The 16,149-nt window shown below is 39.1% G+C and overlaps 1 protein-coding gene across 2 annotated transcripts in view; it reads left to right on the top strand.

Moving 5' to 3' along the window:
• grm2b (glutamate receptor, metabotropic 2b) overlaps positions 1–15,840 on the top strand; it is a 56,217-nt gene extending 40,377 nt beyond the window's left edge. The window contains exons 4-6 of one of the 2 annotated variants that reach the window (XM_017711100.2): positions 2,321–3,384; positions 9,951–10,185; positions 13,104–15,840. In XM_017711100.2, coding sequence (XP_017566589.1) covers positions 2,321–3,384; positions 9,951–10,139 — 1,253 coding nt within the window. In that variant the 3' untranslated portion in view covers positions 10,140–10,185; positions 13,104–15,840. The remainder of the gene's footprint in view (positions 1–2,320; positions 3,385–9,950; positions 10,186–13,103) is intronic. The other variant, XM_017711093.2, reaches the window with a different exon arrangement.
• Positions 15,841–16,149: the final 309 nt, after the last annotated feature.

Genomic DNA, 16,149 nt, shown 5'->3' with positions numbered 1-16,149 from the left:
TCTAACTCCACTCGTCACCCAAAATATTAACATGACTAGCATTAACTGAAAGCAATTGGGGTCCAATTAGTACAATCCTATTTGCATAATCCTGGTACCCACTGACTTTCATTCATTCCTTTTATAAAGATACGAAAGCTGTTTCATTCAACATTCAGGCATCACTCATATCAACGGATCTTGTTGTATGCAGTTTTCACTGCTGGTAGAAAAGATGAGATGAAACTTTAATTATTGGGTTATCAGACGGTTCCACTCAGAGAGAAACTGCTGTTAAGAATAACAATCAGGCAGTGGAGATTGGCTCAGCTACAGCCTGCAAGAACAAAGACGCTGATTTATCCACGATGAGTCTTTGAAACGTTAGTGTTTTTTGCCATTAGAGGAAACACTTTAGGAAAATCAAGGATGTACATCAGAGATAATGCAAGCAGATTCAGTGCAGAAACACACTGATGTCGTTTCATCTCCAGTCGAGCCAGAAACGCTAATTAATGCGCTCCACAGCTGTTTTTTTTATTATTATTATTATTTTGAAGTTATTTTAATTGATTCGGATTGATTTAGCTTTGGCCTTTGGCCGCTAATAAAGAGCTGGTTTCCCACAGTGTTTACATGAGCGCAGATTAAAGTTGTCCAGTTTCCATCCAGCAGATGATGCGGGTTAGCAACCAGTGCTCAGAACTTTACAAACTAATGATGAAACTGTACTGTGAGGCGCTTTTTAATCAGCATGGCCTTTTTACTAAGCTTGGACAATGGACGTACGATTGTGGACTGGAGAATTATTACAATAAACAATATCATCATGGACCAAATTCAGTTACAAAGCATCACTATATAGCTTGCATTTTCCTTAAAGTAATATAATTACCATATAATTACCAATGGGGCTAGCTTCTAAAATGACTTAAACATTCATTTTGAAAACGATATTCTGCACAAATGGCTTGTAACAGCAGTCATTTGCATTCAGTTGGTTGGAAACTGTTGCCAATTGGTGTTTAGCACCCTTCTCCTGGACAAGCTTATCCATTTATCTGTCCACTGAGCAGTAGATCACAAAGTAGTAGTTTATTTCCCCAGAATGCTTTGCCAGAGTGAAAATCTACATTATAATCTTTCTACTTGTTTCAAGTATGTATAGTGCTGTGCAAAGTCAGAGAGTATCTTTTATTATTAACTTTCCAGTCAAAATGTCCAGTAATTACAAGTATATATTAGTTTGTGTACTGCTTGACCTTTCTGCTGCTACACCCTACTACTGAATGGGATGGGAACTTTTTATTGAACTGGTAGAAAGTAATAATAATTTGTAACTTTGGTGAGCATGTGTCTAAAAGTATGAAAGTCTGTATGGTGTTCCACAGGGATATATTCTTGGCCCCCTTCTGTTCTCGCTCTATATGCTGCCCTTTGGTCCAATTATTAATACATATAGCATTAATTTCCATAGCTGACACCCAGCTTTACATATCTGTTAAGCCAGACAGTACTACTGCTCTAAACACTCTGCCTGGCTGCAGAGCCAGTGTCATTAACTGGATGAACAGAAACATCCATAAATGAAATTTTTTTTGTTTTGGTTTGATGTGAAATGTGAATTGTTCACGCTGGTGGTGAACCAGATGTAGGAAAAATGTAATGCCTAACGGCTCCATAAAAGAAAGCTGTTTTTACTGAATTATCCTGTATGACGTCACAGTTTTAAGACAGTTTTAGGATAAGTTTATGATCGAAACCATTTAAAGTCCATTCATGGCAAAGAGGTGGATGCAATTTGTCACAAACAAAAATAATACTCATAGTTACATTTTGAGATTTACTACTATTGCATATGAAAATTTAGAAGACGTGTAGGTTCACAGATGGTTTCAAATGGTAGTGATAGTGAAAAGTATAATAATGTTTAGATATTTATGGCTTTCCAACACTGAAGAATGAATAACTCATACTTAAAGGCCATTTTGACTGAAAATTGACTGGAAAGGGTGCACAAAACACTTCTGCACAATACTGCATGACTGAAATTAATTAGTTGACATGTTTTTGTAGCTTATAATTAAGTAAAATTCTTTCAACTGTATACTTTTTGAATTAGAATTTGAATGAGACTAGAATGTACAAACAGAAAAGATTAAAGATTTTGCATGAAACTGAATAAAATAATAATGATTTACATAATACTGGTGCTTATTTTAATTACTGCAGTATTTGGTAACATCACTATTAATAATATCAAGTCTACTTTTTTTAACCTAATTCTGTTGCTCAACCCTAAGTTGCTTTTTGGCCTGTTTCTATTCTGTATTCTAACCAGCTCCATTTAGACCTGCTGACACAGACAACGTTGTGCGTTTCACCTCTCTGGGGGACAGCCTGGGCCGCTACAACATCTTCCACTACCGACAAGAGCATGGAAAGTATGTCTACAGGAAGGTGGGCTATTGGGCTCAGGGCTTAGTCCTTAACACTAGTCTGGTCCCCTGGGCTGGAGGTGCAGTTGCCACTTCCCAGTGCAGCGATCCCTGCCAACCCAATGAGGCCAAGAGTATGCAACCTGGCGACGTCTGCTGCTGGATCTGTATCCCTTGCCAGCCCCACCAGTACCTTCTGGATGAGTTCACCTGTGAGGACTGTGGCTTTGGGGAGTGGCCTTTGGCCAACCTGACTGGCTGCTATGAGCTCCCAGAAGAGTACATCCACTGGTCAGATGCATGGGCTGTAGGACCAGTGACCATTGCCTGCCTTGGGATGCTATGTACCATGGCGGTTGCTGGGGTATTCTTGCGCAACAATGACACGCCAGTGGTGAAGGCAAGTGGACGTGAGCTGTCCTACATCCTCTTGTTGGGCGTCCTCCTGTGTTACGCCATGACCTTCATCTACATTGCCAAACCATCAGCAGTCGTCTGCGCCCTTCGGCGTCTTGGCTTGGGTACCTCGTTTGCTGTCTGTTATTCTGCGCTCCTTACCAAGACCAATCGGATCGCAAGGATATTCGGTGGGGCACGGGATGGCGCCCAGCGGCCTCGTTTCATCAGCCCCGCTTCCCAAGTGGCCATCTGCGGTGCCCTGATCTCTGCTCAGCTTCTGGTGGCACTGGTGTGGCTCCTGATTGAGGCTCCGGGCGTCCGTAAGGAAATGAGTCCCGAAAGACGGGACGTTGTGACGCTGAAGTGCAACAGCCTGGACTCCAGCATGTTGGTGTCACTGACCTACAACTGCATCCTCATCGTCCTGTGCACCTTCTATGCCTTCAAGACCAGGAAGTGCCCCGAGAACTTCAACGAGGCCAAGTTCATTGGATTCACAATGTACACCACCTGTATCATCTGGTTGGCCTTCCAGCCCATCTTCTATGTTACTGCTAGTGATTATAGGGTGAGTGGTGATTATGTTCCTTCTGTATTAGACAGCCTATGAATCCCTACACGTATCTTTGACATCATGCCTAGAACAGCTAACATTACTGCTGGAAAACTAAATATCTTTTTCCAGCTGTATAACAGTAATAACTATCTACAAATCCTTGTTGCTACAAAACAAAATGACTTATCAGATAAGCAGAACAACAAGATAAAAGCCACAGTTAGAAAGGTAGCTATCAGGCTAGCCAGATATCTTACCTCAGTTTGGCTTCATTTCTCTAGCTGCAATGGTAAAAAACTCACATCATTTTGTGGTAAAAAAGAAATATTGATCACTGTTTTCTTCACAATTGTGTTTGACGATCTGAGAGGTTCACGCTAGGTTGGTTGCATTTATTCGCCTATAGGTCATTGGCTACCAGTCACGATTGGTTGACAACAGTGGGATTCCCAGTGGTTGTATGATATATCTGAGCAATGCATGCATGGTATTGTAGTGCGAAAATATATCTGAATGATATAAAATACCAATAAACACTATAAAATTGTGAATTCGATCAAACCGATGAGGCTGATGGATACAATGCTGCACTGTTGCTGTACTGCATAACACAATATATAATATACTCCAGTTTTGGCTGGAGTTCCTCTTTAAGTTAGTCCTTATTCCATCCTTCCCCATAAAAACAAGAGTAGCACCAAAAGCTTGGCTTAAGATGATCCATTTGCTGTGTATCTAATAGGTGGGGCTTCGTGCATAAAGCCAAATTAATGATATCAAATTGTTATGCATACAGCTTAAACTTGCCATTGTGGTCAGAACATTAAATGGCAGATTGCTTTTTACTGGAGTCCCCTGGCTGTTTAACCGGAAAAATCTAGCAAGCCAACTCAATACCCACACACACCACAGAGACGTTAGCTTGTGGTGTTAGCGACTCCCTCTGGGAGGTTGTGGGCGGCCTGTCGCACTTTATCAGTGAACTTGTTTTGCTGTGAGGTGCGAGATGTCAGAACTCAGTTAGCTACATGATAAACACAGTCATCAAGAACGCCCCGCGGCTGTGTGAGTGGCGATGCCTGGACTGCCACAGCAAACAGCTGTCAGAAACAATCACTCCACCAGCAGGGAGGAGTGTTCCCGGATCAGTATGTGGCAGAAAGAGTAGCAAGAGAAAATTGTCTCGTATATAGAGAGAAGTGTTCCCAGATCAGTTTGAGATGGTGATAATATCAAGGCAGAATCATATTATATACAGACAGTACTGAAAGATCAGTGAGGGGTTGAGACACTGTCAGGGAAGAGTGGTTGTGTATAAAGAGACAGCTGTGTAGAAAGGTAGCTGTTTCCATATGAGTGTCTCATTATTAGTGTCTTCTATGGCAACCGAAGGTGAAGGTCTACAGAGGCTGGCTGGTGACGTCCCCTTTAATAAAATTAATAATATGCATGGCCACAGTACACTCAGGCAAAGGGAATGGGCTTCTAATTCAAGACCATACATTAGTACAGCAAGGGAATGACTAAATTATCTTGTTCCCACTTTTTACTATGTTGTGGCCACAGCACATGAATTAATTAACTCGTTTCCATGTCTTATTTAGCTGTAGTTTTGTCTTAGTTATCTTTTTCCCAAAGCCCACCAAGTCATGGCTATGGCTTAATTATCTCATTCATACACCTTACTAAGTCATGGCCAAAAATAAATTATCTCATTCATACACCTTACTAAGTCATGGCCAAAAATTTATTATCTCATTCCCACACCTTACTAACCCATGGATCTGACTTTATTATCTCATTTATATGCCTTAAGAAATCATGGCCATGACTTGTCTCGTTCCTCCACTTTACTAAGTCATGGCTGTGACTTAATTATCTCATTCATAAGTGGTACCAAAAACTTAATTATCTCATTTGTATGCCTTACTAAGTCATAGCCAAGCATTAGGATCTTACCACACCTTACTAAGACAAGATCAAGATCAAGTGGTGATTTATCTCATTCATACGTCTCAATAATCCGTGGCAACTATTTAATTATCTCATTTTTCATGGCTTACTAAGTTATGGCTATGTCTTAATTTTCTTGTTCATACACCTTACTAAGTCATGGCCATGAATTAATTATCTCATTCCTACACCTTACTAACTCATGGATCTGACTTCATAATCTCATTTATTTGCCTTATGAAATCATGGCCATGACTTATCTTGTTCCCCCACTTTACTAAGTTGTGGCTGTGACTTAATTATCTCATTAATATGCCTTACAAAGTGGTAGCAATGACACCTTACAAAGTAGTGCCTAAGAGTTAATTATGTTGTTCTTACACCTTACTAAGTCATGACTATGACAGTTATCTTGTTTTTACACCTTATTAAGTTGTGGATATGACTTAATTATCTCATTTCCAGGCCTTAATAAGTCATAGCTAAGATTTAATTATCTTGTTCTTACATTTTACTAAGCCATGACTATGACAGTTATCTTGTTCTTCCACCTTATTAAGTCATGGCTATGACTTAATTATCTCATTTCCAGGCCTTTGTATGCCATGGCTACGATTTAATTATCTTGTACTTACACTTTACTAAGCCATGACTATGACAGTTATCTTGTTCTTCCACCTTATTAAGTCATGGCTATGACTTAATTATCTCATTTCCAGGCCTTTGTATGCCATGGCTACGATTTAATTATCTTGTACTTACACTTTACTAAGCCATGACTATGACAGTTATCTTGTTCTTCCACCTTATTAAGTCATGGCTATGACTTAATTATCTCATTTCCAGGCCTTTGTATGCCATGGCTACGATTTAATTATCTTGTACTTACACTTTACTGAGCCATGACTATGACAGTTATCTTGTTCTTCCATCTTATTAAGTCATGGCTATGACTTAATTATCTCATTTCCAGGCCTTAGTAAGTCTTATCTATGAGTTATTTACCTTGTTCTTACACCTCACTAAGTCGTGGTTATGACTTAATTATCTCGTTCTTACACTTTACTAAGCCATGACTATAACAGTTATCTTGTTCTTACCCCTTATTAAGTCATGGCTATGACTTATCTCATTTCCAGGCTGTAGTAAGTCATGGCTGTGGTAGAATTAACTCGTTTACATGTTTAAGTAGCGTCTGTGAATTAATTATTCCATTCCTATGCCTTACTAAGTCGTGGCCATGCATTAGGATCCCATTTGCACGCTTTACTGCTCCATAAAGCTCTGTGCAGCATCACCCTATTATCTATGAGAAAATATATCACCCAGAAAACATTAACGTTTTAAAAAGTAATGAATAAAAAGCCACTAATTATCACAACGCAATTGAAAGCATGCAAACTTTTTCACTTATTATAATATAATTGGACAGACTTTTTGTGTGTAGTCTTGAATGTAGTGCGATGATAAGTAATTAAAATTGGGGGAGTAGTGCTAACTCTGCAGATATGAGAGTAACTTCTAACATACCATCTCTGATTATAAGCGTACATAATGATATGCGTAGCGGGTGCAAGAGTGGCACTGTTGTTTTTCAGCGACTTTGTTGCTGCAGAGAAAGGGTCCAGCCACAGTGATCCCCGACTGGGCTGTCAGGATATAGTGAATGTTTACAACAGCCTAAAAATGTATTCATAAAACCTTCAGGCCCGTTTAAACCGCGGAATCATAACTAACGAGGAGCTTTGTCTCTGTATGAAAACAGTTCGGAACGGAATTAGTTTTAATATATTCTGACATAAAAGACAGGCTTGCAGGCGGTGTGATTCAGAGCAGCGCAGCGCGGTGAACCCTTGGCCTCGCAGATGGGTGCAAAGTGCAGCAATCTTCAGCAGAACAAAGAGATTCTTATTTTCCTCGCTCTTTGCTCTCCCTCCTTCCTCAAAGCTGTTGATCTGCCTGTGTGCTCCTGTCAAGCCTCGCTTTGTTAGTTTGTCCAGTATTTAAAAGCATACCGCCGCCACCAGACAGCACAGGGGACACTGGCAAGTAAAAGTTGTCCGTCACATGCTGGTACCTGTTCGGTTCCGTTTTTGAGAATTGCATTTGAAACGATATGGACCGAACAAAAGAGTTTCAGCAGCAGGCGCATCTTTCAGAAGCCTTGGTGCTTTAGAACCCAACAAAGTGCATTCAGGCTTTTCTGAACAGGAAATAAATAAATAATGAAAGGCTGCTGGCGGTCTGGGCAAGGGGTCTGCAACACTGTCTTGCTTTTCAAATAAACCGACAAACCCGATGGGGAAACATTTTAAAGTCTTCACTAAATACATAGAGACACACTTTTTGGTAGGATTTCATGGTATGGACATAAAACGTGATGTTCAGTAAAGTTGTTGGATATATAAATATATATATATATATATATATATACAACGACGTAAAATGTTTAAAACAGTGTCTCTGACTGGGTCTACAACAAATATCGACTTTTTTTCCCCCATGTCTACTGAAATCTAACTTCTCTGTTAAGAAATAGTACAAAATTACAAAAGCATTATTTATTTGGCAGGCGCTCTTATCCAGAGCAACTTACAGTTTGATTATTTTACACAGGAAGGCGAAGGCAGTGTTGGGAATCTTGCCCAAGGATTCTTATTGGTATAGTGTAGGGTGTTTACCCAGGTGGGGACTGAACCCCAGTCTACAGCATAGAAGGCAGAGATGTTACCCACTACACTAACCCAACCACTACATTACTATCATTCACTGTTTTGCATAGTGCAATGTAAACAATATTAACAGCCAACATAATTGAAAGCATAGGTATTGCCTGAACAAGTTAATCTATAAAAAAAAAATTATTTTCTTTTCCACATTATTCTACAACCCCATTTACAAAAAAAGTTGGGATGCTATGAAAAATGTCAATAAAAACGAAATGCAACAATGTGCAAATCACAAACCCTATATTTCATTGAAAATACTAAAAAGACAACATATCAAATGTTGAAGCTGTTAAGAAATTTTTGTGTTTTTTTGGAAAATATATGCCCGTTTTGAATTTGATGCCAACAATGTGTTCCAAAAAAGTTATGGGCAGGATCCAAAAATGCTGCCACCTTCTCTGGGCCCAAGCTCATTTAATATGGACTGAGGGAAAGTTGAAAAGTGCCCTGTGGTCCAACAAATCAAAATTTGAAATTCTTTTTGAAAATCATGGACACTGAGTCCTCCTCAGCTTGTTATCAGTGCACAGTTCCAAAGCAAGTATTCATGATGGTATAGGGAAGCATTAGTTGACATGGCATCGGTGACCAAGGCACCATTAATGCTGAGCAATATATACATGTTTTGGCAACATATGCTGCCATCCAGACAACATCTTTTTCAGGGAGACTATTATTTCAGCAAGACAATCACAAAGCGCATTCTGCATTTATTCCAACAGCATGACTCCACATTCAAAGAGTGTGGGTGCTAAACAGGCCTGCCTGAACTGATAACATTTAGTGTGTTATGAAATCAAAAATACAATAAAGGAGACCCTGAACTGTTGAGCAACTGCATCAAACAAGAATGGAAAACATTTCGCTTTTGAAAACTATAGCAGTGTCTCCTCAGTTCCCAAACACTTACAGAGTCTTGTTAAAGGAAGAGGTGATGAAGCACAGTGGTAAATATGCACCCATCCCAACTTTTTTGGAACGCATTGTTGGCGTCAAATTCAAAATAGGCAGATATTTTTCAATAAACAATCAAATTTCTCTGTTTCAACATTTGATTTGTTGTCTTTGTAGTATTTTCAATGAAATATATGGTTTAAGTGATTTGCACACAATTGAATTTTGCTTTTATTTACATTTTGCACAGCATCCTAAGTTTTTTGGAAATGGATTGTGCTTCAGACAGGGATGCAGTCTCCCTTCCTGATATAAAATGCAGGGGTGTGGCTAAAATAAGGCTCCGCCTATGGACTAAAACTCTGGTTTCGGTGGTGACGTGAAAATAACACAATACATAACATACGCATGAAAACTGAACTGTTGCTGTTCCATCACTGACCAGTAAAACAACAATAAGCATGTTTTTGTCCTTCGAAATAAATAGTATTTAGAGTTTTGTCACCTAGGCAAAAACTAACAGAGTCACACAAAACACAACTGAAAAAATAAAAAACAAGTCAGGGACTCAAACAGGGGCTCCAGTGCATATGGACAATGACAGACAAGCCATTACAACCAATCAGAAGCCACAACTCAGTGCCACAATAAAATGCTGGTGAACAGACATCCTTGTAGATCTCAAGGCATCTCATACCAAGAATGGGACCGTGGTGCAGGTGTGGTTTAGTCATCAGCTCACAGCGGTTGCGGATGAGTCATTCAGTAGAGTGATTATTCCGAAAGAAAAACAAAACAGACAAGTAGATGCGCTGAAAAATCAGTTGGTAAACAGTAGAAGGGAAAGCATTGATGCATTGCTCTGAAAGTGGGGATTCAATTGTGTCCAATTTGGAACGTGATAGCTGTTGTTATAGAAGCTGTTATAAGTCTGTCATGGTAATTTTTAGTTATGGGTCACATACTGTTCAGAAATGTTCTAAACCATGTCTCTTTCTACAGGTTCAGACCACCACCATGTGTATCTCGGTCAGCCTGAGTGGATCGGTGGTGCTGGGCTGTCTCTTCGCTCCCAAAATCCACATCATTCTGTTCCAGCCACAGAAGAACGTGACCAGCCTGAGGGCGAAGGACAACCGCTTCTCCACGGCCATCACAGCCCCCAGCTCCACCTACTCACAGGGTAGCTAACCTCTTTTCCAGGATACATGCTGCAACTTTAAAGTGAAGAACAACTGTAAGGAAGCACAAACACTCATATGCATTCATACACACTTTCCCACTTACCTCAACTGAAGTTGATCAGCCAAGCCATGTTTGGTGTCTGAGGTTTGCCTCCTGTAGTTTTGCACAGGAGCTACGAGGCTAATGTGGCTAACAACCCAGATAGCAGGCCACTGTTGGCCTGATGACAACAAAGCTGGAGGCCCACTGGCTTTTGCTCAGCATTTTCTGGGTGGCCCATTGATGGTTAAGCAGATTATTAGATAAAATGGCACTTTTCATCATTAATTTTCCACTGACCGTACAATTGTCATTTTTCTTCATTTCTTTCTATAGTTATCCTTTGTAAATTAACTTAAATATTTTTAACAGCAATATCATAAATAATGCTGGTTATACAGCTGTAACCTATCTAGCAGCGTCAGACACAACATCACTTTATATTAGGCCTATTAATATTTTCTCTCAATAAGTGCATTTACATGCACTCAGTAATCAGATCATCATCAGATTTCCGCAGTTATCTGATTATTCAAATGGTCAGGTAAACGCCATACTCTGGATCTTAGCTCAGTAATCAGATTTTTCAGTGCATGTAAACTCTTACTCTGATTTCTTTCACGTTTCCCAGTCTGTGTACGTGCACATAGTGCTGTACCAGAAAGAAGCAAGCAACGTTGCCAAGAGATGCTGCAAATCACATTTGGAGCAACACTGAAAACAAATACATTCTCATCAAAATGAAGGATTAAATGAAAAAAAAAATTCTAGAGGATTTATGTTCATTTTTCCAGGTAAATTAGCTAATTGTTTTTTTGCTTTTTTTAAAGAGTTTTACAATCCGTTTTCACCACGTCTTCTACTGTGAGTTTATTGGTTGGTTGCAAAGCAGAAGTCCAATTACTGCACAACTCATGTAGACCTGGAGTTTCCTCACAATCTGATTACTCAAGTGCATTTGAACACAATTACTGACAAAATCTGATTTTCTTGCAGTTATCGGATGATTAAGTGCATATAGCCGCACTCAATTGTTTGTAATATTTGTCTTAGATAATTTTCCAAAATAATGCGATGTGCATTTAAAATCTGTTTGAGGAGATTCAAAAAGTTAGATCTTGTGTACAGGACAATCATCTGCAGTGGCATGCACAGTGACCTTATCAGGTCAGCAGATTGATATATGCTTGCTAACTGGGAACCATAGAAACTTATTCAGTTGAGCAAACTGCATGCTGAGAGCCGCTGTCACTTATTGCGAGTAAAATTTGTCTAACCTAAAAGCCAATTCACTTCAATGAGAAAGAATGTGAAAAAGCTAAAAAGGAATTTGTTTCCAGTGGTCTTCTTTCTAAAAAAATCTACACAGAGGAAACACGACGTCGCTTGTCTAGACAGCAATCTGTTTATCATCCAGTACATGCCCTCCAAAATCACCTCAGATCAGGACCAAGACTTAATCCACCACAGCAAAGTGCAAAACTGAAGAAGGAAACTTCAGACACCAAACAGCTGAATGACTACATTTGGTAAGAAGAAAGCTGGGTAAATTTGATATTTAGCCAAACTATTTGTTTAATCTAAAATACACCAACAATTTCTGGATTGTAACATTGAGTAAAATGCACATGACAAGCTTTGTAGACTACAAGCAACAACTTTCCCCAGTTAAACTGTACCTACTGATTAATGTTACACAATTAATCAGCAAATATATATGGAAACCCTCTTTCATCAGGCTGATTGTGGCAGTAGTATGTCAAAATATTGACTACATATCTTTAAATAATGGCTTAATTTCTTGAAATATTGTCTTATTATATCAAAAAAAATTATTTTCTTGAAATATTGACTTAGTGTTTTGAAAAACTTACATTACTTATTTACCATATTTCTCTAAATATTTACTTAACTTCTTAAAACAATGACCTATTTCCTCAACATATTCACTTGGTATCTCAAAACCATGTCTTTTCTTAAAATACTGAGTGTGTTTACATGTACTCAATGCTCCGATCATAATCATAATCAGATTTCTGCAGTTATCCGATTATTGGAATGGTCATGTAAACTGGACATTCCGATTTATTAGATTAGAGTAAGGTCTAAAAAGCCAATTAAGAAGTCTGATAAAGAGGCTGGATTTTAGCTCAGTAGTCAGATTTCTCAGTGCATGTAAACTCTTACTCTGATTTCTTTCAGATTTCTCAGTCTCTGCATGTGCAACAGAGAGCAGTGTTGCCATGAGATGGTGGCAAAACACTTTTGGAGCGAAGCTGAAACCAAATACATGCATGATAAAATGAAAGACAAATATTCTTAGATTATATATGTTCATATTTTCTAGCAATGTTGTTAAAAAAGAAACGTTAAGTTTGAGTTTTACATCACGTTTACTTCTGTGAGTTTATTGGCCGGCAGATTACCACCTGACTGATGTAGACCTGGAGTTCCCTATTATCTGATTACCCAAGTGCATGTAAACACATTGATCTGATTACTAACAAAATCTGATTTTTTGCAGTTATCAGATTATTAAGTGTGTGTAAACGCACTCATTGACTTGATATCTTGAAATGATTTACTATCACAAAATACTTATTTTCTCATTATATTGATTTAGTATCTCAGAATAATGACAATGACAGATTTTGAGATACTATGTCAAATAACGAGTAAATTTTAAGAAAGTCATTGTTATGGGATACTAAATCAATATTTTGGAAGAATATGCAGAAATTCCATTATTTCCAAATAAAATAAAGTAATTATTTTAAGATTCGAAGTCAAAATTGACAAACTGCTGCCAGAACATGAGCAATTTTCCCCTCTATCTGGCTTCCATAAATATATGAATTCTGATTATTTGTGTGACTCATTGTTGACACTGTTTTCTCACGTGATCTGACCACCAAAACATTTAATCCACAGCTTCCTCTGCGACCGTAGTCCCTACCGTGTGCAACGGACGAGAGGTAGTGGACTCTACAACGTCGTCATTGTGAAGAAGAACAAACACACAAACACACATCTCCAGTGATGTCATGGATGAATATCTTCCAACAAGGGTGCTTTAGTCATCCATTTCAGATAATTATGTTAAAAGTCTTAAATTACAAATGAATACTTGACCATCTAAGAATATTTATGAAAAAAAAAACCCTGTAAATGTGATTATATGGAAACCATGTGCCAGTATGAACTAGTCAAGTAGATCTGTCATCACATGACACTGTATTTAAGTTGCACAGCTTTGATGACAACGTCTGAATGTTTCCCCAGCTGGACTATAGCACTGATGGAAAACTCCAGTCCTAGATGATCAGAGAAAACACTACACTGTGCTCGGGCCTTCTAGCACTGTAGTTTGAGTTAGAAGGCCAGGGTTTAAATGACGTTAAGTATTTTAAATGAACACAGCGTTTTACAACCCAACCTCTATCTGCTGTATCTGTAGAGTTCGGTTAAAAGCCACAGACAATGACTTCAAATCTGTCTCACTGTACTTAGAACTGAAAAACCTCAGACTCAACAGATGCCAATGGGCACCTGCACAATTCTGTCAGTAAGTGGTTTTCAGACCACTTCATATACATTCATATCATGTGCACAGGCTCAAAAAGAAGGTCCAGCTCGATGTTTAGGTCTCAAAAGCAAAATTAACATTATATTGATGAAGATATGATGAGCAGCAGATCATTCACCCCATGTGTTTACACATTTCCACCAGAGAGGTCTCCAAATCCCCAAAACATAAGTAGTGTAGCTTTAAGCTGCAAATCTTTTTATTTCAAAGATGGGACTATTTTTCAAGAGGGAAGAGTTGTAGTGATGTGGTCAGTTGTCGCAGGTTAGGCCTGATCACCATGGATACCAGAAAGCCACCAGTGAAGTAGATAGGTGTAGTAACCAGAGTTGCTTTTTCATCTAGTTTTTCCAGCATCGGAAAGCTTGCTCACATCCTAAATCCTGTACTATTGCAGTGCAATGGTTGTAGTTTTCAATATAGTCACATACACTATATCACCAAAAGTATATGGACACCTATCACGCCTATATGAACTCGTCAAACATGCCATTTCAAAACCAGGCACATTAATATAGTGTTGGCCCCTTCCGGCCCCTTCAGATCTTGGTGCCTGTCTGTAGGAATTTGTGCCCTTTTGGTCAGTAGAGCATTTGTGAGGTCAAACTCAGATTTGTACATAGAGAAGTGTAATTTATCTCACCAGAGAACATTTCCAGTGCTCCAGAGTCCAACGGTGGCATAGTTTACACCCATCCTGCCTACACTTGGCGTTGCGCTTAGTGATCCTAGGCAGATGTGCAGCTGCTCAGCCATGAAAACCCATTTTATGAAGCTCCCGATACTCAGTTTGACCTCTGTAGTGGGTGACACAACAGAGGTGCACTTTTTTTATGCACTTCAGTACTTGGCAGCCCCACTCTGTGACTTTCCGTTGTTCTACTGCTTCGTGGATAAGCTGCTGTTTCTCCTAAACGATCCCATTTCACAATAACAGCACTTACAGTTGACTGGGGCAGACCTAACAGGACAGAAATTTGGCATCCTACGACTGTGCCACATTTAACGTCACTGAGGTGACCCATTCAACTGCTAATATCTTTAGAGACTGCATGGCTATGCGCTTGATTTTATACACCTGTTAGCAATAGATATGGCTGATGTTAATGATTAGGAGGCGTGTCCACATACTTTTGGCCATATAGTGCGTTTCAAATGTTCTTGGAATTTGGCATCTGCCCAAAAGGCCTCTATTTTGAGTTTGAAGTTTTCCAATTCTATTATAGGTACAGGAAACCATGTCTGAAATACGGCCTATAGTAAACAACCACAAGCTACTGATAGAGATCTGCGTTTGATTCAATGGACATCGTCCTTGGAGTAATCAGTCAATGGCACAACCAACTGTATCAGCTCACACTGTTATACAGTCTCCAGGCGGTCATGCTTGACGACGATAGCAGTACAGTCAGAGATGCACACACGTTTCCACTGTAGATACCGTAGTGTTCAGCTGTAATTACGCCCCTGAAAAGTTGCCTAGATTACTCCTGCTTTTAGCTGAACAACAGCAAAGTGTATCTTCTCCGTGTTATGTTAGTTTAGTTCATTGTGGTCCATTGATAGCACTGGAATGAGGTTCAGACAGTCATAACGTCCTACGATATTAAAATGAATGAACAATCTTTCAGGGAGCGTATTTACTTTGCAACACCAGTGTTCATGGCTATAAGACACCGAACAGTGGGAGTTACTCAGTTTACTCTGCTATTGAACTCAAATTCATTCCCACCAAATGGGAATCCTGGACTTCTCCAACATGACTCTGGGAGTACGAGCACTACAGTGTTACCAATGTTTTACTTCAGTAGTACGGATCGTAAATGTCATTGGGAGGTTTCTGTTGTTCTTTAAGTGTTGTTGATTAATTGTCCCATGTTTTCTTCCGTTGCACTAGTATAGTGGCAATGCAAGAACAAAATACTATACTCAATATTTCTTTTTGACTTGAAAACTAAATCTTAGTGTGTCAGACTTGGAGAAAGTAGCTAACAGTACAAAGAATGTGTTTCAATGTGAATTTTGGTGAACCAGTCAGTGATCTTCCTGTAACATATGTAAATAAACTTTTTTTTAAATGACTGTGTTGTGCCATTTATGAGCTTTGAAAAGGCAACAGAGCCAAACGCAGAAGCATAGCGATCTGTAACAAGCTCGCCTCTGACCTAGCTCTTCTAGACCTTTGGCGTGTCTTCAATCCCTCCTCAAGAGAATATACTTGTTATTCAGCGAGACACAAATCATTCTCTAGAATTGAGGTTATCCTCATATCATCAGCTTTATTATCACAGGTTCACTCAGCTGAAATCATCCCTTCATCACTATCTGATCACCATCCAAATATTTCCAAATTAATCTTACACAACCTGTCTCAACGTGCTCTCAGATGGT

This window comes from Pygocentrus nattereri, chromosome 21, assembly GCF_015220715.1.
Source record: "Pygocentrus nattereri isolate fPygNat1 chromosome 21, fPygNat1.pri, whole genome shotgun sequence".
Lineage (NCBI taxonomy): Eukaryota > Metazoa > Chordata > Actinopteri > Characiformes > Serrasalmidae > Pygocentrus > Pygocentrus nattereri.
The sequence above is the reverse complement of the archived record's forward strand: the minus strand, read 5'-3'. Positions and strand labels throughout refer to the sequence as shown.